The sequence below is a fragment of the Nannospalax galili genome, unplaced genomic scaffold (assembly GCF_000622305.1).
Source record: "Nannospalax galili isolate Female #2095 unplaced genomic scaffold, S.galili_v1.0 scaffold278, whole genome shotgun sequence".
Lineage (NCBI taxonomy): Eukaryota > Metazoa > Chordata > Mammalia > Rodentia > Spalacidae > Nannospalax > Nannospalax galili.
Genome location: NW_008347536.1, coordinates 14904220 through 14927312, shown reverse-complemented (window position 1 = coordinate 14927312; position 23093 = coordinate 14904220). Strand labels below are relative to the sequence as shown.

Here is a 23093-nt window from a genome sequence, read left to right as displayed (position 1 = left end):
AAAGTCAGCTGTAATCTTAATGGGTTTTCCTTTATATGTGACTTGTTGTTTCTCTTTTGCAGCTTTCAGTATTGTCTCTTTATTTTATACGTTTAATGTTTTTACTATGATGTGCCATAGAGAGTTTCTTTTCTGGTCCCATCTATTTGTTTTTCTATATGATTCTTGTATTTGTATAGGCATGTCTTTCTTTAATTTGGGGAAATTTTCTTCTACAATCCTGTTGAAGATCTGGTCCATACCATTATCCTAAGATTCTTCTCCTTCCTGTAAGCTCATGAATATTTACTGCAGGGCTTACAACCCAATCCTACATCATTTATTTCACTCTTCAGATTGTCTCAGCATTGGTCTGTCACCTGGCTCCTGTGTCCTTTCAACCTATCCCCAATGTTTTTCTGAGTAGTTTTTTACTCTCTGGTACCACAAGATGTTCTAGGCTCAAACTGTATTTTTTTCCTGCTGCAGCCCCCATGAACAACTATTTCTCTATGAGTTCTTATTCTCTTCAATGGAGAACGGTATTTAGAAACCAAGATCTGGCCGGATGTGTGAGACACACCTGCAATCCTAGTAACTTGACAGGCTGAGGCAGGAGGATGCCTGTGTAGTTCATGAGTAGAAACCAAGATCTAGACAACAAGTCTATTCTTCACTATTGACAGCACTTCAGAGAAGCAGGAAGAACAGAGCTGGAGATGCAGCTCAATAGTGAAGCGATGACTACCATGTGTGAGGCCCTGGGTTCAATCTCTAGGACTACCAAGAAGAGCCAACCAACGTTCTATGCATCCTATGATCCCATTCAGTCAAGGCTGTGCCTTCTGTGCTTTCTCAACTATGGCCAAAAAAGACGAAGTGGAAAATTCCAGAAATAAAGAGTAACTTTAAATAAGTTCATTGCATTATGTTGATATAATTTTTTTATTTACTAGCGAACGGTTTTAACTCTGTATGTTAATATTTCTAAATTATAAATTAAACCTTTTATAGGTACATATGTATAGGAAAATACAGTATTTATATATAGCGTTTGCACTATTCACATTTTAGGCATTGACTGGGGATCTTAGAATATAACCCCACTGAGATGAAAAGGGAATACTTACAGAATGATCAGCAAGTCAAGTAAACAAGGTGCACTTCTTTTTGGACCTCCCTATTTGAAGCAACAAACCCACCCATATTTCTAGACCGTGTCCCATGTATAAAGCTGTGCTCAGTTTAGGAGTCCCTGCTCCAGGGGTGTTTTTAACTTGAAGAATAGTTGAAAAGCTAGCAGAGAAGTATAGCTATTTCATGTAGGAGCTGGCTAGAACATAATTATTCATCAAATAGGAGAAACAGGGAGGAAGATACATAACAGACTAAGAAGTTATTAGATGATTTGTTGGAAACAGAGGGAGAGGGGTTGGACTTTGTGGATGGCAAGAATTTGGTTAACTGGAATGAAGGCTAGGACCCTCAGGGCAAATCAAAAAGCTATGTGAAAAGAGCATACTGGGAATGGCACATAAAGGAAAGGGCTGAGGCAGAGACTATGGGCAGGGTAGGCTGCGAATGACACAGAACACCTCTAAAGGCATCAGCAATGAGAAGCCACTGCGCAGTCAGGGCTCTGAGGCTAAATGTATGCTGCAGACGGCCCACTGAGGCTGTGCAAGAAGGAAGTCAGACGGGGGCAGGCTGATGGCACTGGAGGGAATGGGAATAGCAGTGCAAGGCAGGAGCCAGGTGTGGGGAAAGGTAGCAATCTGAGAGGTCACCTAACCTTCCTCTGGCATCCGAAGCAGACTTTTGGCTGGAAAGCAGTTGCTCAAGTATGGTTTGCCATTGTCCATTTTGTAGATTCCTGAAGAAATCATCTCCCTGAGGGGCAGCAAGGACAGTGAGGAGTCAGAAGAGCAGATGCAGCGGAGTCGTCTCTCCCCAGTGCTGCTCATGAGCACCCAGGACCACTGTGCCCCACCCACCCTCCCTCCTAGGACCAAGAGGCCCATGCCAACGCAGATGAAGCGGGAGATGGGGCCTTGGATTTTTTTCAGTTCAATTCAGTCCTAATTCAATGGAATATTAGACTGGGCTCAGATAGACCTGGTTTGAGTTCTGGCTCTGTCTTTCCTTGTTAAATAACTAAACAAATTCCTCTAGCTCTTTGAACCTCAATTTTCTCGCCTGTAAAGTGGGGGCAGTAATCCCCCTTAACAGAGGATCAGCATGGAACACACATGACATATTTACTAGAAGTTTAACAGGGTATAGAGAAAGCAGGCTCAGTTTTTAGGAATGAGGACAAGCAAATGAGGTTTGAATTGGGTAAAGTGGATTTAAGGAATAAACTGAGTTTGCTGATGGGAAGACGGATAAACATTCCAAACAGGAAGGGCCATAGGATCACAGGCATTGAGGTGCACAGAGAAGAGATGGCCAGACCCAGGAAGGGGAAGGACATGTGTTTGGGGCTCCGACATGAAGACTGGACAGGTAGAATGGCACCTGCCCCCAAAGGTGTTTGCTGCACCTGAGTGACTAGGGTTTCACACTTAGTGAAAGGTTTCACACTTAGGTGCCTGGGAAACAAGGATGACAGGTAAGCTGCTGGGAGCCACAGCCACAGCTGTGCTTTACAAAGGGAGATTTGACAAAAATGGCACCCAGTGACAGTGACTGGCAATAGGGACAAGTAGGGACTCTTGTATCAGGCCAGGGGTGAGCTTCAGGGATCTATGTAAAACACCAAGGAACTAAACAAAGCTAAAAGGAAAAAAGGGAGGGAGGGAGGGAGGAAGGGCACAAAGGAAAACAGGCCTGGAAGGATTCAGAAAGGAACTGCAGAAAAGTAAACTGGAGGGTAGAGAAACTCAGGGAACTGTTAGATAAACTCAAGAAGAGAAAGCTTAGCAAAAAGAGAGAGGAGCTGAGACGTCAGGTAAGGTTAAGACCCAAAACAGGCCATGAGGAAATAGCAGTCAGTATCTGTAGAATGGTAGAATTAGTCGTGACTTTGGGTACGGAATGAGTAGACAGGAAAGTGCAAAAAGTGAACACAAGTTTTCCAAAGACCTTGGCTGTGAAAGCCAGGAGAGAAGCAAGTGGTAAGGTATAGTCAAGAGTTAGGGGGCAACAGGACAGGAAGTGGGGAGAGGACATGTCTAGGGAACTAGGGTGTACTCTCTGGCTCACAAGTGGGTAAAGGCAGTGCCAACGCTTGCTTCCACCCTAGTCATAGCCTTGGACAGTCACTACAGGGTATGGACACTGGATGGTCCAAATCCTGGTGACAAGCACTTATAATTGCAAAGCCTTGGACATTTTACCTAACTATCCAGTTACTTAACATTTTACCTCAATACCTCAGTTTCTTCATTTGTAAAATGTGGACAATAAGCGGACCTTTTCCATGGGGTTGCTTTGGTAATTAAGTGAGAAAATGCTCATGAAAGGACTTAAAATGACACATGACTAGCATATATGGCTCATTTTTTACTATGACCATCATTAATAGGATGAGAAAGTCTCAGCTATATCTATCACTAAGAGGAAGGAGCGGACAGAGGAGGAGCAGATGAACACAAGAGAAAGGTGGGTAGTCTTAGAGCAAGCAAAAGTAAGGTACCCAGAGCCCAGGGAAGAGGCTCCTCCACTGAGGGAAAGGAGAGCTATGACCGAGAGGAGATGTCACATATCCTGAGTGGCTTACTCCCCTTCCACCTAAGGGAAAAAAAACGCAGAAGAAATATACATATGAGATACATGAATAGATAGATAGATAGATAGATAGATAGATAGATAGATAGATAGATATGGGAAGAAAGGGCTGGTGAGATGCCTCAGCAGGTAAAAGCCCTTGTTGCTAAGGCTGAGGACCTGAGCCCAGAACCTATGTAAAGGTGGAAGGAGAGAATGGACTATAAAGTTTACCTCTGACCTAAATATGCACACTATGGTGCATACGCTCACACATACTTACACAAATAAATTAATTAAATACTTTAAAAATTGGGAAGAGGATATGATTCTGCCACCACAGTCTGACTCAGGTTTTTCTTCATCAAATTGTTATTCTCCTCAGAATAATTACTCAAAGGAGTGGCTGCCCCTAATCACAATTAAATTTATCATTTGTCACTTAAAGAATAGGAAGTTAAAAAGTCTGCTCAGCTAAGAAGGAAAAGAAAAACCAGGCTGGAGGTATAGCCCAGTGGCAGAGCACTTCCCTAGCACATGTGAGAACCTGAGTTCAGTCCCTAGGCCCACAAAAGTATTTATCATCTACATCTGTAATTCTTTGTCATAGTCTGTTGTCAATCCCTGCATAACTCTATGTCTTAGCTAAGAATTGCTAATACAAGTCTTTACGGTCTTTACAGGAGTTGGACAGGCAATAGGAGTGAGTGAAGAAAACTGGATGTCAGAGAGAAGGGGGAGGGAAGAGAAAGTATATATGTGAGTGTGTGCCTGCCTACAGGGCAGCGCCTATCAACTTTCCCCCAATTGCTGCCAAGCAGAAATCTAGTCAGTGCTGCCACATCTCCCCCCGTCCCCCACACCACCACTTTTTTTTTCAAGAGAACACCATTTTTTAAGTGAAATCTGATTATTTCAGTATCAGCAATGCATCTGTCATTTTGAAACAGTATGCAGGCCCAATCAAACACATCTGGTAAGAGAAGCAACTCAGAGGCTACTGTTTGTTTTTGTCATTAAAATTCTTTGACTTTCAGGGCTGGAGAGATAGCTCTACAGTTAAGAGCACTGGCTGTTCTTGCAGAAGACCTGGGTTCAAATCCCAGCATACACAAGGTGGCTAACAACTGTTCATAACCCCAATTCCAGGGGATCTGATGCCCTCTTCTGTCCTCCTAGGGCACTGCATGACATGGGTGTACTTACACACATGCAGGTATAACACTCATACACATAAAAAATAAATAAATAAAAATAAATTCTTTGACTTTCCCAGGTGGGAATCAAAGAAGTCTTTTTCATAAAAAAAAATAAAAAATAAAAACAAACAAAAACTCCAGAAAACTCCTATTACTTGATTTTGCAGATTCAATAATAAACACTGGCTTTTGTCTGGAAACACACAGCTGAGGACTAGACCCAGTCTCTCTTCTTATCCTGTGCTTCTCACAGGTCATGTAGTCATGGCAATTCCAGCTCAGAATTACTGCTCCAATGGGCTCCTCTTCCCCACTGCTTTCATTAATTTCCTCATCATATCCTATCTAGACTGCTACAACTCTCATCTGACTAGATTCCCAAGCTCAAGCCATAGGCCTCAATCTTGTTTGTCTATTTTCCTTCACATTTTATTTTTGCTGGGTTGGAGATGGAGCCCAGGGCCTTGAACACACTAGGCAGGTGCTCTGTCACTAAGTCCAACCCCTGAGTCTGCTCTGGAAGGTTCTTGGCATCCACCCCATTCAGCCTCACAAGGTTGTATTGCAATCAATTTTCCCACCTGTTCTTCCCAGTGTTCCTTTAGCCTAAATTATCCCTTTCTATTTTGTCTATCTTGTTGATCTCATCCCTTAAAACTCAGTCCCAGGGCCATCTCCAAGACTGAAGTTTCTTAAATCCTGAGTTCTTAAGAGATTTCTCTTTCACAGGCTCCAGCTATCCAGAGACCTGCCTATGGACAACATCAGACATTCTGAGAACCTTCAAGCCCTGGATGAAGGAAGGGAGTTACATGAAGACTGCATGACATACAGGGTGTGGGAAGAGATCAGTAAGGTAGGGGCAGCGAGGGGCTGGGACCAAGGTGTCCTGCAAAAGGGTTTCCTGGGAGTGACAAATATGATCGGTGATACAAAAAGGGAAACCAATTTGGGGAACAGGAAGCCTGAGTTTGGGTCAAGTTTCTACTGTTAAGCTGAATGGCCTTGGGCAAATCACTTTACTTCTTTGAGTCTCGGTTTTCCCACGTAGAAAACAAAGATAAAAATCCTGTGCCTCAGAGAACTGTAGTAAGAATTAAATAAACTGGTAAGGAGATGCACAGGAAGAGGCAACTTTCTATACCCTGCCCACATGCCACCCCTCCCACAAAGCCTTCACTGAACTTTCTAGTGGAAAACAACTATGCTTTACTAATCCTTGAATTTATTTACTTATTGTAGTTTCTCCTTTGTGGCTTGAGTGTTTTCTACCTCATAAAATTACTACAAACCACAGGAAGCTCCCCCAAGGGACTATGAATCTCCAAGTCTGAAACGTCCGATTTACTGTCTCCCTTCTTCCACCTATGGGACTTAGCTCTTAAGAAGCTCCCAGTAGACATAGGTGAGCCGAATGAAGGGTATGATGGCACTCCTGGGATCCAAGGGTATATGTAAATCTGATTTAATTTTCCTTGAGAGAAAGGACAGTGTAGGTGGTTATTTGTCAATTTATTCCTAAAACAGCACCTGACACATGACATGTTCTATAAATATCTGTGGAATGAATGAATGAATGAATGTTGGTATGGGAGTGAATGTTGGTATCTCCTTTAGTCCAATACAGAGCACTATGAATATTCTGTTCCCTGACCTCCCCTTCAAAGGGTAGAGTCTCTTCTCATGTGTCCCTATGACCCCACACTTCTCCCAGAACAGTACTCATCACATTATTACCATGCTTTGCTCTCTTGTGACTACTTTCCATTTGCTCTAAGGCCTATAATGATCTCCTCTATATAAGCCTGACACCTAGCATACAGCCTAGAACACTCTAAACATGAAGAGGGGGCCAAATGATGACAGATTCACAATCAGTTGACCTATTTTTCAGGAAACCACTCTGGTGATCAACCACATCTATCAGTTAGACAGGCAAATGAAGGGTTGAATAAATAAACCACTGCCTGGGAGATGTTAGAGATGGCAACTGGTGGAGAAGGCTCTGGCCACTGACCAGAACAGTGGGACCTAGCTTCAGGTCTATATAGTACTTACTTGATCTTTGACCCTGGGAATGATTCTTTGACTTCTTTCTGTTTTTGTTTCTTTACCTGTTTCTTTACCTGTAAAATAGATATTATGCTTCTTTGTCATTCGGGACTCTTGAATGAACTTCCTTATAGCCAAATCCCACTGCAGGGCTAGAGAGATGGGTCAGTGGTTAAGAGTGCTTGCTGCTCTTCCAGAAGACTTGAGTTCAGTTCCCAGCACCCACATCAGGTGGGTCACGACCACCTATAACTCCAGCTCCAGTGGATCTGACACCCTCTTCTGGTCTCCTTGGGCACCTACACTCATGAGGCACACACACACACACATACAGGGCACACACGTGGGGCACACAAGATACAGAGACACAAACACAGGTATAGATGGGAAGAATTATAGGAGAGAAGTTGTGTAAGAGTAGAATGTGGCTGGTTGTTTAAGTAGGATACAAAAAGCACAGATGAGAAAGGAAGGAATCATTTGTATGATTATTTAAATGAAATAAATGTCTGTCAATGTTGAAAGGTAAGACCCAGTCTGGGAAAAATATTTGCTAAGCATATATCACAAAGGATAAATCAAATTCAAGTATTAGAGCTGATATAAATAATCACATAAATTCCAATTCAGCATGAAGAATATTAGGTGAGAAGGTATGGCTCTACCACTAAAGGAGTAAGAAGGAACACAACTCCCAGGTTCCATTTTTCTAGTCTGTAACCCTAACAGAAGTATGAACTTTATATTTATGGTAGAAAAAAAAAAAGTCCAAGATCCAGACCTGAGGTTTAACTTCAGCTGCCTCTGCACTCTATCTCAAATGTGAAAGCTAATGTCAAGCTGACTGTAGTACTTCATACAACAGTCATATCTTCCATCTGTCTCTCTCTCATACCCGTATCTGTACTACCCCCTGCTCCCATCCCAGATACAGGTAGTGATGCTCCTCATCTGCATTCATGTGCTTGCTGCATTCCTTTGGCCTATCACACATCTGTCCTTTTTCATGACTCATACAGATAACTTTCCTATACCTCCTTATTTTCAGGTTGACTCTTCTCTGTGCTGTTACACTTTGGAACTTGCTAAGAAGACCAAGCTGGCCTTCATCTCACAGAGATTCATTCACCTGTGTCTGCTTCCTGTGTGCTGGGATTAAAGGCTCGCACCACCATGCCTGACCAGGCCCATTTCTTAATGGAGGTACTCTATCACACCATATTTAAAGGGCCTGCTTCTTTCACTGTTCCCCACCAGGCCAACCTCAAGCTGAGACTGAGTCCCTCCAAGGTCAGGTCTAGGTCCTACTTATCTGCCTATCTCCAGCATCTGGAACAGGGCCTGGTCTGCGGGAGAAAGAGTCCTAACAAGTGTTAACTGAACTAAGCAGAGGCATAAACAAAATGGAGGAGTATTTTGTCTGCAAAAAAGAGAAAAAGCAAGGATTGAGGAATGTTTCACAGAGCAGGTGACATTAGAGCTGGGTTCTGAGAAATGAGAAGTTACAAGAAAGCTGAACAGCAACCAAAAGTTATAGGGGACTTGGATAGCCAGAGACTGCTTCACAACAGTGAAGACCTCTAATCTGATATTCTTTAGTGACCATTATTTCATATGAATGTTAGCTTTGCCAAGACAGATTTTTGTCTGTTTTATTCAGGAGTACATCCTATATAACTACAACAGAACTGGACATACTAAGCAATTCAGTATCTGGCCCATCATGTGGACACTTATGCAGTGTACACAGGTATAAAAACTAGATAATGCAATGCCATATAGCATAAAGTAATACTATTATGTGATAACTCTAGGCCTCTAGAGTTGTAACCAGATTTATCTTGATTTCCTTCTATCCTTTAGCACAGTGCCAGGTATAACTGGTGCTCAATAAATATTTTTCTCAATAAATATTTGTTAGAGCAGAATGCCAGAGTGGAAATGTTCTATGTTTTTTAGTTAAAATAACAAACAAACAACAACAACAAAACCTAGCTTCAAATGGGTTTCTGATTCAGGCTATCTAGACAGCGTGGCTCTGGAACTAGGACAGGGGGTCAGTAAATAAGTGCACGTTGGGAGTGCAGATAATAGGCACTGAGTAAATGAGAGTTCCACACTTAACATTATTAACAGCTAGGATGACAGTCACTAGGGAGAATCATCCGGCTCGTGCTCTAACAGGGCTAGACAAAGATGGACGGGCTCTCCCCATCCGTTGGAGGCTACATCTGGCCGGGGAGACTCTTCACTCAAGCCAAATAAGTTTCCAGCCACACCTGCCGCCGGCGTCGTTTCCGCCTCCTAACAGTCCGCGGAGACGATGTCCGAGTCAGGCGGGATGCACCCCTGCGAGCCTCACGGGAATCTCGTTGTCGATCCACGGTGTCGTCGGCCACAGCCTTCCCCACCCACTTCTTAGTAACTGACACGGCGGCTAGCGAGGTATACAGCAACCGGCGATCGGAGATTCTAACTTCAAGTCCCAGCAAGCTCCGCGGCCACTTCCGCCGACATGCTCTAGTCAGCAGCTCGGAACTACGAAACCCGATGGGCTCTGCGCGGCCTATCACGTGGACAACTTCAGCCAATAGGCTTTGGACAAGTAGTAGTGGCTGGAGACACAGAGGCGGACAAGATGGCGGCGGTGACGGCGGCGCAAGGCGGGAGAAGCAGTGGCGGCGGCGGTGGCGGCGGGGCTGGCGGCGGCCCTAGCTGCGGGACAGGCAGCGGCCGCAGTGGTTTGTTGGATAAGGTGAGGATCTGAGTTCTGGGGAGAGTCTAGAGCCCTGGGGAGGCCCAGGAGGCTGCAAGCCCCCTTTCCCATCCCCGCCCCCCCTTATTCTCTGCGGCTTCTCTCCGGTGTAGATCACCTACGCCCTTTTGTAACCTTCCCTCTCCGCACTTTCAGACCCAAGCCTCCTCTTTAGATCTTTTTCACCGGTGTTCCTGGTCCCTAACGCTGGCCGCTACCACAGCTTCGCATAAAGATGCCCGGATTTCAACGTGGCATCGCGTTTCCATAGTGGTGCTGAGGGTTGGGGGAGGCACTGTTAAAGAGTGCCCATTGCACCGATGCGGAAAGCTTAACTCCAGAGAAATGAATCTACTCGAAGTCGTATTCTCTTAACTTTGCCACCATCACCCTCGCGTGCTGCTACAGAGTCCAAAGTGTTCCTTGACCACTTAGTACTGAAGTTTCTAGACATTTTAATATTTGAGTATTCGTTTCCCTTGCTGACAGGAAGCCTTTAGATTCATTTTAGATTCCTGACTTCCTCTCTTCTCCCCCTGGTAGTCCCCCTGCTGTCTGCTTCAGCTACCTGCTTTCCATTCAGCCTACCCAGTTTTAAAAAGAAAATTACATTCTCTAAGGGCTTAAAGGACAGAAAAAAGAAAGCTCTGCTCCTGGGTCTTGCTCTTTGTACAGAAACTTGGAAGAAAAACAGGCCTGGTCTGCCTCTAGCTATGTGACCTAAAATATGCTTGTTCTCTGTGTCTGTCACTCATCTGCAGAATGAGGGGCTTAGCCTTAATATGCTCTTACAGCCTCTTTCCAGTATTCCTATTCCCCTCTGGCTTCATAAGTTTGAAGCATGATATCTTTAAGATAGAAAATCATTAAAACCTTTTTAATTGAAAAGCCTCCTGACTCCCCTGTGCCTAACATATAGCAAGTGGTTGAGCAATGAATGAATGCCTGATCATATGGGAGGGCTCAGTTCCTAGGTGGATCTGCTCATTTTCCCACATGCTAGGTACTACATCCCCAGCTCTCCTTGTCTTTTTGAGGGTCATCAGTTTCAGATTTGAGATAGGGTCTTGCTTTATAACCTCATCTGGTATGGAACTGGCTCTAGTTCAAGCTGGCCTCAAGCTCAGAACCTCTTGTCCTTCCAGTACTCTCAGTCTTAATACTTGTTAAGAAACAGGAAATGAGCCAGGAGTGGTGATGCACATCTTTAATCACAGTACTCAGGAGGCAGAGGCAGGAGGAGCTCTCTTGAGATCAAGGCCAGCATGGTCTACATAGCGAGTTCTAGGCAAGCTGGGGCTACAAAGGAGACCCTGTCTCAGAAAACAACAAGAACAAAAAACAAAATGTGTTCTGGCAGTTGGTTGGCATTTTTGTATACACATTCTCCCTATGCACTGGCACAGCCTGTGCCAATCCTGTCCCAGTGACTCTGCTGCCTCTACCCTGCGCTTGAATCACCACCAGCAAACCAACATGGACATTTTACTAAGGCAGAGGTTACTAAACACAGTGCCCTTTGGTGTCTGTGAAGTTTTGGTTTTAGGATTCTCCACAGATTTTGGTATTCAAGGATGCTTGGGTTATTCATAAAATGGTGTAGTATTTCCATACAAGCTACATGTCCCCCAGTATACCTTAAATCACCTTTAGTTTACTTGTAACACCTGATACAAAGTAAATGCTATGTGAACAGTTGTTATACTTTTGAGGGAATAATGACAAAAAATGTCTATATGTTTGGGATATAATGAAATTGTGTGTGTGTGTGTGTGTGTGTGTGTGTTTGTTTGTTTCTCTCTCCTTGAATACTTTCTATGCATGACTGATTGCTCCCTCGATGTGCAATATGGATACAGTGGATTCACTGGACCCTGAACTTAGAGATCATGTTAATTTGGCTGTTGTAGGACCCTGAACTTAGAGATCATGTTAATTTGGCTTTCAAGTATCCCTGCTACTTGGAAGAAGTATGAAGACTGTCAGGTCAACCTCACTAAACTTTCTTTTCTTCATCTGGAATGTTCGTCTCCAGTAGCTGTATGACATGGTTTGGCAGAACCAAGATAATACATACCAATACTCTGTACCCTTTGGAGCCCAGTGTGTGGTGGTGATAGAGGAATACATCAAGAATTCTATTATCAGAGAGTACTCAGCATAGCTGAATACAGAAAATGAAGTAGTCAAAATATTAAGTATATTTAGGGATGCATACGGTATATTCAGAAGGGTATCTTTTGCAGAAGTTTAAGCGAGAGAGATGATTCTTGAGATCTAGTAGCTGAGGTTGAGGGCCAGGGCTTCACATCCGAGACTGTAGTTCACACATTATTTTGAGAATGTGAAGAAAAGCATGTTAAGTAAGAAAGCCTACTTCTATATTTTTATTACATTTTTATTTATGTGTGTTTGGGTGCATACATGTGGAGGTCAGAGGACAACTTTTGAGAGTTCTCTCTTTCCACCATGTGGAGCCGGAGAATTGAACTCAGGTTGTCAGACTTGACAGTAAGTGCCTTTACCCTCTGATCCATCTTTCTAGCCCTCAAGTAATAAAGTCTTTCTTGGGCAGGGATATACAGAATATGACGGTGTCTGAGGTTTCTTAGTAGATTGACTGGAAGGGTCTCCAAGTAAACTTTAGTGACAGGTAAGGTCAGATTAGAGAAGGCATAGATTACTTAAAATAGGAAAAGAAAGCTTAGTCTGAATTCTAGTTTAGCATACTAAAAGCCACATGCCCTTGCATAAATTATTACTAAACTTGAATTCCTTTGCCACAGTAAACATTGTAAGTGCTCACATATTCTAGGCTTATTGTAAAGATTAAATTGTATAGTATTGGTTATATTCTTTTTAAAAATTAATTTATGTATTTTTATTTTATGTGTAGGAGGGTTATGTCTGCATGTGTGTAAGTACACCTGTGTCATGCAGTGCCCACAGAGATCAGAAGAGGGTGTTGGATCCCTGGAACTGGAGCCACAGATGGTTGTTGGCTACCATGTGGGTGCTGGGATTTGAACCCAGGTCCTCTGCAAGAGCAGCCAATGCTTTTAATTGCTGAGCCATCTCTCCAGTTCCAGTACTGGTAATGTTCTTAAAGACCTGTATAAAAATGAAATGACAAGATGATGATTGAGCCCCACCTGGAGTAGCAGAAATAAACAAAATGGTCTCAAAGAGGAACACTCGAAAGACTGTTTTGCTTTGTTTTGTTTTTAATATTTATTTATTTTAATTTTTATGTGTCTGAGTGTTTTGCCTGCATGTATGTAAGTGCATCATGTGTGTGCAATGCCCACGGAGGCCAGAAGAGGGTGTGTGTTAGATCCTCTGGAACTGGAGTTATGGCTGATTGTTAGCTGCCATGTGGGTGCTGGGAACTGAATCCAGGTCCTCAACCAGTGCTCTTAACCGCTGAGCCATCTCCCCAGCCCCCTTGTTTTGTTTTGTTTTGTTTTTAAGACAGGGTCTCACTGTGTAGCCCAGGCTGGCCTTTCTGCCTCTACCTCCCTAATGCTGGGGTTACAGGCATGTTCCACCATACCTCCCACCCCCCACTTTGAAGATTTAACTAAGAAGTGAGAAGCAGAAGAGAGAAAACACTCAAGAGCTGTTGAATCATTTCTTCTCTGAACTCTAGCACTTTGTGCACGTGGGCATAAGCTGTCATGTAATGTGACGTGCTGTCTCAGATTATTCTACGTGTTTCTCTTTGTCTACTTTCCAGTCAGGGTTTCTCTACACTGATCAGCACAGAGCAAGTACTTACAGCATTTAATTTAGTCGAGAAAAATGCCACCTCAGTCTTCAGAAACAGCTGTAGAGGATGGTGTTTTTAAATGTCTGAAAACAGAGGATACTGTGGTCAAGAACATGGGAATTGTCCTTAGTGGAGCAGATCTAAATGAATAGAGAGGTTTTGTTCTGTGGACATGAGGATATGTGGTACTCAAACGAGGCTGCTACCTCTACTACCATCTCTGATTTATCTTGTTTTGCTTTCCCCTTGGGAGGTATTTCTGCACCCATAGTGTCACTATTCATAAGGAAATGTAGTAAAGACACACAAACCTACTTCTTTAAACAGATGCGAAGTTCTGCTCCTCTGAAACTGACCACAAAGCAATTCTTGTTTCTGGATTTTAAAAATAAGTATGCAAATCTAATTTTCTACCCTCTACCTCAGAGTGACTTAGTTCACTGTACTAAGTTACTTTGCCCAGAATAAATACCTCAGGACATTTTGTCCTGTATCTTCTCTCTAGTTATCCTGGGTTTTAGCTTCTTTATAGATATTTTCAGTACCTGATGTGAGGACTGCCCATATCAAATTCCCTTGGATTAGTTAAAAATAACAGAATTCTGGGCTGGATAGATGGCTCAGCAATTAAGAGTACTGACTGCTCTTACAGAGAACCTAGGTTTGGTTCCCAGCACCCATGTGGTGTAACTCCAGTTCTAGGGAATCCAGCCAGCTCTTTTGGCCTCTACAGGTACTGCACACATGTAGTGTACTTATATGTACATGGAAGGGAAACTCTCATACACATGAAATAATAAATGAATCTTTAAAAAAAAATACAAATTTCTCTGCCTCTTAGACCCAAATAAGCCTAGACGTCTGTACTTTCATACATCCTCTCTCTCTTTCTCTCTCTTATTTTTAAAGATTTACATTTTAATTGTGGGCATGGGATGGGATGGGGTATGTGCATGTGATTTCAGGTGCCTGGGGAGGCCATAGGCATTGGATCTCCTGGAACTGGAGTTACAGGTGGTTGTTAGCTGCCTGACATGAGTGCTGGGAATCAAGCTCAGTCTTCTGCAGTCCATGCTCTTGCATTTTGTTTGTTGCCTCTGCATTTTAACAGTGACTTCCACGTTGATAATTACTGTTCAAATTCTGGATATACATCCAGAAAAATGTGATGAGCTGAATTTAGAATATGAGGCATGAAGAAGAATTAAGGGTAATTCTTGCTTTTTAAAAAATGCATGCATGTGGGTGTGTTTGTGTGTATACATGTGTTGAGGCTAGAGGGTAACCTCGGGTGTCATCCTCATAGGTGCTATCCACCTCGTTTGAGAAAGTCTCTCTGGTCTGGAGCTAGCTGGTTAGGCAAACTGGCTGGTCAGCAAACCCCAGGGAGCTCCCTATCTCTGCCTTCCTAGTACTGGGCTTACAAACGTATATCACTATGCCCAGCATTTTTTATGTGGGTGCTGGGGGTGAAACTCAGTTCCTCAAGCTTACAAGGTAAGCACTTTACCAATTGAACTGTCTCCCCAGCCCTAATTCTTGTGTTTTTTTTTTTACAATGAAGTAGATGAATGGAGGTGTTTTTCATTGAAATGAGGAAGATTGACAGAGAACTCTTTGAGGAAGAAGCAGGAATCAAGTATTAGAGTCTGATGCAGCTCTTAGGTGTGCTGGTGGCTGGTGGAGATGGCAAGCAGGTAGTTGGATGAACAAGACCTGTGCTCAGAGGAAAATCCAGGTTGGAAATACCAGTGTACAGTCTTCACCTTTATACAGTGTGTAAGCCATGACACTGTTCCTTTAGAATGACTACAGACATAGGCAGAGGTGAGGTTAGGGGTTCCCAGCACCCAGGTGGACAGCTCACAACCACTTGTTAACAGCTCCAGGGGATCTGATGCCCTCTTCTGACCTCTGTGGGCGCCTGCACACATGCGGCATACACTTACACATCATTAAAAATAAGTTTAAGAAAAAAGTGGTGTTGGCAACAACTAAGAAAAAACAGGAACTGAGCAGATTGCAGTAAAGTGAATCTTCTAATTACTAAGTTAATAAAAGTAATTCATGCTCATGATACTATTTGTTATGTAATGGTGACTAAATTGTACAATAAAATCAAATAGAAGCTTTAAGAGTTAAAGAAACACAAAGACAAAAGTACAATTTAAAATTTTTTTCTTAGGCATCACCAAAAGCCTACCACAGCTTGGGTGATAGCGCACAGAAACTGGGTCCCTGGAACTCTACGCATGTTTTGCAGGCAGCTCAACAGGTCGGAGACTGTCTTCCAGGCAATGTTGACAGTCCCTTTTCCAGACAGCTCAGCTTATTTCTGCCTCCTGGGGAGTCATTACTGCTTCTGTAGCCTTGGAGAGGGACGGGCCTTGTGTATCTGGTATTTTCAGTGACTTCCTGAGACTTAATAATCTCCTTTTAGAACTTCCTGAGTTTTCATGAGCTTTAAACTTGGAGGAAATTCTTAGGTAGCAGATGCCTTTGGGAGAACTGGTGAGGCTCTACTCTTCCTCCCCTTGCTGTCATTCTTGTTTTTTATCCAGTTTCTCTGTACGCTTATCTGTTGCAATTGGATGCCTGAGCCTTTGTGCACCATTTTCAATTCTGGTCAGAACTGCTGTGCTAATCCCTTTTACAGGGCCCAGATGTTTATGAATAAGTGCTATTTTGCAACAGTATTCCCACCCTGTGCTAATATATATTATAATTTTTTTTTCTTTTTTTTTTTTTTGGCTTTTTGGGAAGGGGTCTCCCTGTAGCCCCAGCTGTCCTGGAACTCACTATGTAGACCAGGCTGGCCTTGAACTCAAGAGATCCCACCTGCCTCTGCCTCCTGAGTGCTGGGATTACAGGTGTGCACCACAACGTCCGGCTCTTTTGAGACTGAAAACTCTGACATTGATTGCAGAACAAATTTATTGTATCAATGATCTTAAGCCAGTGACGGTATTTTCAGATAGTTGAGCCATGAAAATCACCAATGACTTAAGGTTATCTGGTAATGTCTACTCAGTAAATTTCAGTAAAGCCTTCCGGTTCCCTGTCAATACAAACCCTTGAGGCTGGATAAAGCTATGCTATTTTATGCTGCTGAGACCCACTAATAAAAGTACTGATCCACCTTTACCATAAGGAGAGCTCTTAACCTTTTGGAAGACTCTGTTCTCTGCCTTGAGTGTATAATGAAGAATAATTTCTCAAAAAAATTATTTTTAGGGGCTGGAGAGATGGCTCAGTGGTTAAGAGCACTGGCTGCTCTTGTAGAGGACCCATGTTTGATTCCCAACCTCAAACATGCCAGCTAACAACTATCCTTTACTCCAGTTCCGGGGGATCTGACACCCTCTTCTAATGTCTACGGGCATTGCACAACATGGGTGTATTTACATATATGTAGGCAATACACTCATACACATAAAGTATACATAAATATATTTTAAAATTATTGTATATTTATGTGTGTCTGCATGGATATGTGTCTCAAGGATTGAACACAGGTCTATGGGCTCTGTGGCAGGTACTTTTTACTGCTGAACCATCTCGCCAACCCCGAAGTAAGCCTTTTAGATGGATATAAAATTCACAGAGTTGATGATCCAGTGATTTTTCTTCTTTTTTTTTTTTTTTTTTTTTTAGTATCCTCACAAGGTTATCCAAACATAATTTCAAAGTAGCTGTATAGCAGCCCCCCCCCAACAAATCCTATATTCATTAGCAGTCATACCCTATTTCCTCCACCTAGCTCGAAGCCACCAAAAAAACCCTTTTTCTGTGGGGAGCATCAAACCCAGGGTCTTGTGCCATGCTAAGCAAGACTCTATTACTAAACCACACTCTTAGCCCTCACAAATCTAGTTTCTGTCTCTGGATTTGTCTATTTTGGATATTTTGTATAAATGAAATTACAAAATACATAACCTTTTGTGATTAGCTTCTTTGATTTAGTATGTTTTCTAAGTTCATACCTATTAACAGCGTTTATCAAATTTCATTATTTTTTATGGCCAAAGTATATTCATTTGCACTGATAGACCATTTTAAAATCTTTTTGTGTGCACGTGTGTGAATGTAGCTGTGTGTGTACCTTATGAGTGTGGAGATCAGAGTCAGGTGTCTTTGTCCTCTGCCTTGTTTGCGATAGGGTCTCTTGTTCACCACTGCAAATGCCAGGTTAGCTGACCCACAAGCTTCCCTGGATTATCCTGTCTGCCTCCCATCTACCTTAGGAGTGCTAGGATTGTAGATGTTCACTACTGCATCCAGTTTTACAGTGTTACATGGGTCCTGGGGACCTAAACTCAGGCACTTATACTTGTGTGCCAAGTGCTTTACTCACTGAGCTATCTCAGCCTGATACACATTTTGTTTTCCCGTTTATCAGTTGATAGTTAAATTGTGTCTACCTTTTGGTTGTGTGATGACTGCTATAACTACATTTGTCCACTTTTCAGCTCTCTTGGTTACATCCCTGGGAATAGAATTGCTAAGTCATATGGTAACTGTTGGTATTTTATCTATATATGGCTTGGTCTGGACTGGAACTGGTGATTGTCTCACCTCAGTCTCTGGAGTGCTGAGATTAGCGACTCTCCCAGTTTATGTTGAACTTTCTGAGGAACTGCTTTCCTCTCTGGTGACACCACTTTATATTCCTAGCCGGAATCTAGGAAGGAATTTATAATTTTCTAAACTGGTTGCATGTAGTTCTTAAAAGAATTCATAATTCTGCCACCCCCCCTAGAACAAGGGCTCATCTCACATCTATTTATTTATGTATTTTATGACAGGGTCTCATGTATCCTAGGCTGTACTCTATCTCACCTGTGTAGCTGAGGATGACCTTGAACTTCTGAGTGTTGGGATTACAGACATGCATCATCGTGCTTGGTTTATATGGTGCTAGGGATTGCATTTAGGGCTTAGTGTATGCTGGGCAAGCTCAGTCTCCTAACTGAGCTCAGGCATTCTGCTAATTGAGCTACACCCCCAGCCTCCTCATTTCACCTCTGAAACCACAGTTTCACTTGAGTCATTTTCAGCTTTAGACCTCAGATGTATTGGTGTCAGTGGTGGGATATTTAAGCCATAGACCCAAATAACTGAAGCTGGCCCCTAAAGAACTGAAGTCAAGTAGGCTTCTTGAGTGTGGGGCTAGGCTGGTGTATGGTTTGTGACAGCAGAAAAGACAGTGAAAAAAGTCTTGAGAATCAGTTTCTCTGGAATTGCCACTAATATGTACAGTCATAATTTAATTGACATGTGGTAATTTCTAACCTCCAACTAACTCATAAATGCAACTACTACTAAGTACTTGCACACCAGTAATTTCCATTACAGTGTTTTCTTGGCCATTTATATATATATAACTAAAGTGAAGATTCAGTGTGCTAAGAGGTATAATCTTGCCTTGGCCATATTATGGGTTTTCTGAATTGGGCTCTAGATTGAGAACTGCATTCTCAAGATAGTCATTTTCTTCCCAAATTAACATTTTCCCCTTTACTTTTGAGCTTGTTGCTTCTAATCTTGCTAACTGTATGTGTGGAGGTAGGGGTCGATAGATACAACTCTAAAGTGGTTACCTCAGCTTCTGAGTAACAGCTTCTGTTAGCTCATTGTGGGTTAGAAAATTCTGACCTCAAGGGGGAAGTAAAATCTAGCTGTAGAACATAAACATCTCAGTCTTGGCACACACAAAAGGGGTATGTACTCTCTTTCCTCCTGTGCTCCTTCTCTTGGAAAGTGATGTCGTGATTCAAACAAGTCATCAGCTCTGATTCTGATAGGTGGTCACCTCTGTTTCTTCAGTCATGTTATTTTCAACTAAACTGTCACTAAGTCCTGCCAGTTTCACATCATAAATGTTCCCTTTTCATCCCCTTGCTGCTGTGTTGAGCACTCAAGTTCTGCGCTTAAATCAGGCCCCACTTTATTTATTTTTCTGTTGTTACCCATGACATCTGCAGATTTGACAGTAAGGTAATTTACAAAACTCATACACCCCCACACACTTAAAGTTAGTTGTGATTCACTCAAAGTCCTGTCCATTGCCTGTTTCAGAATCAAGTTCATGTTCTTTAGCCTTATAAACTTGCCGCCTAGGGTGTGCCTGTCGGTCATGATCCTTATTTCCTGCTACTGTCCTGTTTTGTATCTTATATCTACTTTCTGACCTGGATTAGACCAAGGAGGGAGAAAAGGTTTATTGTGTTTTTTCTTTTCAAGCAGAGCGGGGTCCTTGCATTGATTGATATAGTACTCGCACCCCTGCTGTCCATCTCCCCTGTCAGCTGAGGAATCTTTGAGTCAAGCTAAGGAACTCTAGGAAGCAATCCACTGAAGCCTTTGAGTGTTCATGCTATGGTTCTATACTTAAGACTATGGTTTGCTTAGCATCACCTAAGGATGGGAATGTTGTTCTTTGTTGACCCACCCCCAACTGCTTAATGCCTGACGTTGCATGGAGAACAGAGGCCTCCAACCCTCAAGTCACTTAATTCAGAAAATAACTTCCTGTGTTGTTTACATATTCTTTATAACTGAATTGTGTTTAAAAACTTTGGTGGGGCTGGAGAGATGGCTCAGTGGTTAAGAGCACCCCTACGTGGCTGTTAACAATCATTCATGACTCCAGTTCCAGGGGTCTGACCTCTGTGGGCATTGCATGACATGAATATACTTACACACATGCAGCAACACACTCATATACATAAAGTAAAAATAATAAATAAAAATTATTTTTAAAAAAATAACAAAAAAATTGTCCTAAACACTTAAAAAATGGGATTCCTGGATCAAGTCTGGTATGGTGATACCTTATTCCCAGCACTTAGGAGGCAGACTTCTATGAGATCGAGGCCAGCCTAATCCACATAGCGAGTTCTAGGCCAGCTAGGGCTACAGGGAGAAAGAAATGGGATTCTTGGTGCCGTACTGCAGGGAACTATCTTTGTAAAACTTATTATTCAAGTAGGCAGTAGAGAATTGTAAGTGAATCTTCACAATGTTCCATGAAAGTCATCAAGTGCTTTTTTTTTTTTTCATGTGAATTGGTTAGCTAGCCAGTTCTGGCCTCAAGCGTGTCCTGTTCCTTCGTTGCTACAGAAGTAAGTTTTATAACCATCATGACTCACTTGTGAATACCCTGTGTGGTTATGATGGAAACTCAGAGTCAGAATCTGACCAAATGAAGGTATTAAGTCTTTCCAAGTCAATACTATGACTATATCGAAAAGATGATAGGAGGAACAGGAAAAATAAACATGTGACAGGAAATGTCCCCAAGACTGGTGATTTGTTAGAAAAAGTCATGACACTCAGCATGTAATGCTACTTTTAGTAAGAGATATTACAGCACTGTGGGGTGAAGTCCCTAGGAAACCAAGTGCAGTATTCTAGAGTTCCCCTGCCATTAGAGCCCCACAAGACAGCCTTAATTCCTCTAGCAGTGAGCATTGTTATGGTACATAGGAAATGTCTGTCAGGGAAGCTCCTTAGAAGCACAGTGCTTGGTTTTCTTTAGGACTTGTTAAATAGGCACCATTAAGCTTAGTCTTTGTCAGACTATCAGAAGGAAAGGTGTTTGTCATAAATCACATTGTTTATACAAACAGTTTAGGCACAAGGAACCACTTTTAGCACATAAGGAATGTTTTATGTCAGTGCAGGGAACTGTGCAACAGCCACTTAGGAGATGCCGGCCACAGAACAACCGTGCACATATGCCTTTCTAACCAAGGGTGGGTGGTCCTTAGGAAGGACTTACATTAATTCCTTTCCACACACTGTTCCTCGTAATTCATTGTGCAGGGTCCCTTGTGAAATTTGCCTTTTCTCTCTGTGTATGTGTGTGTGTGCATGCGTGCATGTGTGTTTAGTATGTGCATATGTGTTTGTGTGTGCACATGTGTGTACAGATGCACATGTGTGCATGTGGAGGAGACCAGTGGTTGATGTTGGGTGTCTTCCTTTAAGACAGGATCTTTCTCCTATTTCTGTATATACAGGATATCTTGATGCACCATAGTTTATCCAATGCTCTATAGATGAGCACTTGAGTTATTTCTTTTTTTTTCCTCCTATAAATAATGCTGCAGTGAGTAAGTAGCCTTCAACTATGCAGCTACAGAAAATTCTCAGAAGTAAACGTTGAATCCAGAGTGCTAAATTGACTTTTACAGATTTTTGTATTATTTTGACAATCTAACAATGTAAAAGAGAAATTGAAGCAGAATTTGTCCAAAGTCACAAGACTAACCAGTGATGGGACTGGACCAGTGACTTGGTTGAAAATTTGGTCTTTTCAACCGATAGTAGTGGAGTTGCTGTCTTAAAGTTAACAACATAGAGGTAAAATATAAAAGTTATCAGATAAAGGTGTTTTAAAGGATACCTCTGTTAGCTTTAGGAGAGCAGAAAAAGGAAGGAGTTCAAAGTTATGAAATAAGAACCAGAGGCAGACCTGCAACAGGCAGGGAATGTGTCCTCTTTAATTCAGGAGAACATAGCAAAGGGCCAGTGTCCTGTCTGTGCGTACTGACATCAGCAGACATTAGCAGAGCAATCTGGTTTTATATAGGGACTCTGCCGAACACAGCTGTAGGAATTTGCTCGGTGTCAGGTGTCAGTATCCTTGGAGTACTTGAAGGTCTCCTTCCTGAGGCTTTTTTCTCAGGATGAGCAGTCAGTTGTCTTTTGGCACAGCAGGCTGACTCTGCAAACAGTCTCTGTAGTGATCAGTTGATAAGGCCAAGCTGCCAGAGCAGGCTATGGCACGGCAGGAGTTAAGTGCCCCTGTACCCAGTCTCTGTCAGCCAGGAAGTGACCAGTTGATACGGCCTGATCAAAGGCCAAGCCACTGACTTGGGCCATTTGGCAACCTAGGGAATTTATGTAAGGAAGTTTGCAATTTGCACATTCTCTCTACCTCCCCATTTTGTTAGTGTCTATAAATTCCTGTATCTATGTTTCTGAGCTTTGTGGTCACAGAATGAAAGGATGAACAAAGGGGATCTTTTCTATACTCATATTTGTGTAAAATAGGGTCAGATGTGTGAAAACACAAAACCCACGCACATGTTCTGTTTCTGGGCTTGTAGAGGTTGACTTTTCTGCATGACATGAAGAGTTGGAACGTCCACAGAGCATCTATTTGCGTACCACCAGGTTCTAGTGACTAAATCTCCTTTCACTCGTTGTGGTTTTTTGTTTGTTTTGTTTTTTTGTTTGTTTTGTCTTTTAGTTCAACTTCAGAAGACAAAAAAACAAGTGTTCGTTGTACTTGAGAATCTTAAGAAAGTAGCTCATTCTGCTTTCTAAGATGCCAGATCTCTTGATGCGTAACTTTTCTATTCGTTTTACAGTGGAAGATTGATGATAAGCCTGTAAAAATTGATAAATGGGATGGATCCGCTGTGAAAAACTCTTTGGATGATTCCGCCAAAAAGGTACCTTTCTTGTGAGGCATTCTACCGGTGGGTAGAAGATGTGTCTCCTGGAGGATCTTTTTCTTCTCTTCTTTGGGGTGACCTTGGTTTTCAGTGTTAGAGGATGAGCCAGAAAGCAGTTTTTAAAGTTATCATAGATTTGCTAGGGGGGAGTGTGTTAAAACATA

At 42.4% G+C, this 23093-nt stretch overlaps 2 protein-coding genes across 4 annotated transcripts in view; one reads left to right on the top strand and one right to left on the bottom strand.

The window, feature by feature from the left end:
• Xrra1 (X-ray radiation resistance associated 1) overlaps positions 1-9388 on the bottom strand; it is a 76938-nt gene extending 67550 nt beyond the window's left edge. For 2 of the 3 annotated variants that reach the window (XM_008844254.3, XM_029568889.1), the window contains exons 1-3: positions 9218-9388; positions 6945-7012; positions 1772-1869 (exon numbers count right to left, since the gene is read on the bottom strand). In XM_008844254.3, the coding sequence (XP_008842476.1) occupies positions 1772-1865 (94 nt within the window). In that variant the 5' untranslated portion in view covers positions 1866-1869; positions 6945-7012; positions 9218-9388. The remainder of the gene's footprint in view (positions 1-1771; positions 1870-6944; positions 7013-9217) is intronic. The other variant, XM_029568888.1, reaches the window with a different exon arrangement.
• Positions 9389-9555: 167 nt separating this feature from the next.
• Spcs2 (signal peptidase complex subunit 2) overlaps positions 9556-23093 on the top strand; it is a gene marked incomplete in the record, with an annotated part of 28497 nt that continues 14959 nt past the window's right edge. Inside the window, 2 exon segments of the mRNA XM_017800915.2 lie at positions 9556-9693; positions 22843-22926. Of these exon segments, the coding sequence (XP_017656404.1) occupies positions 9577-9693; positions 22843-22926 (201 nt within the window).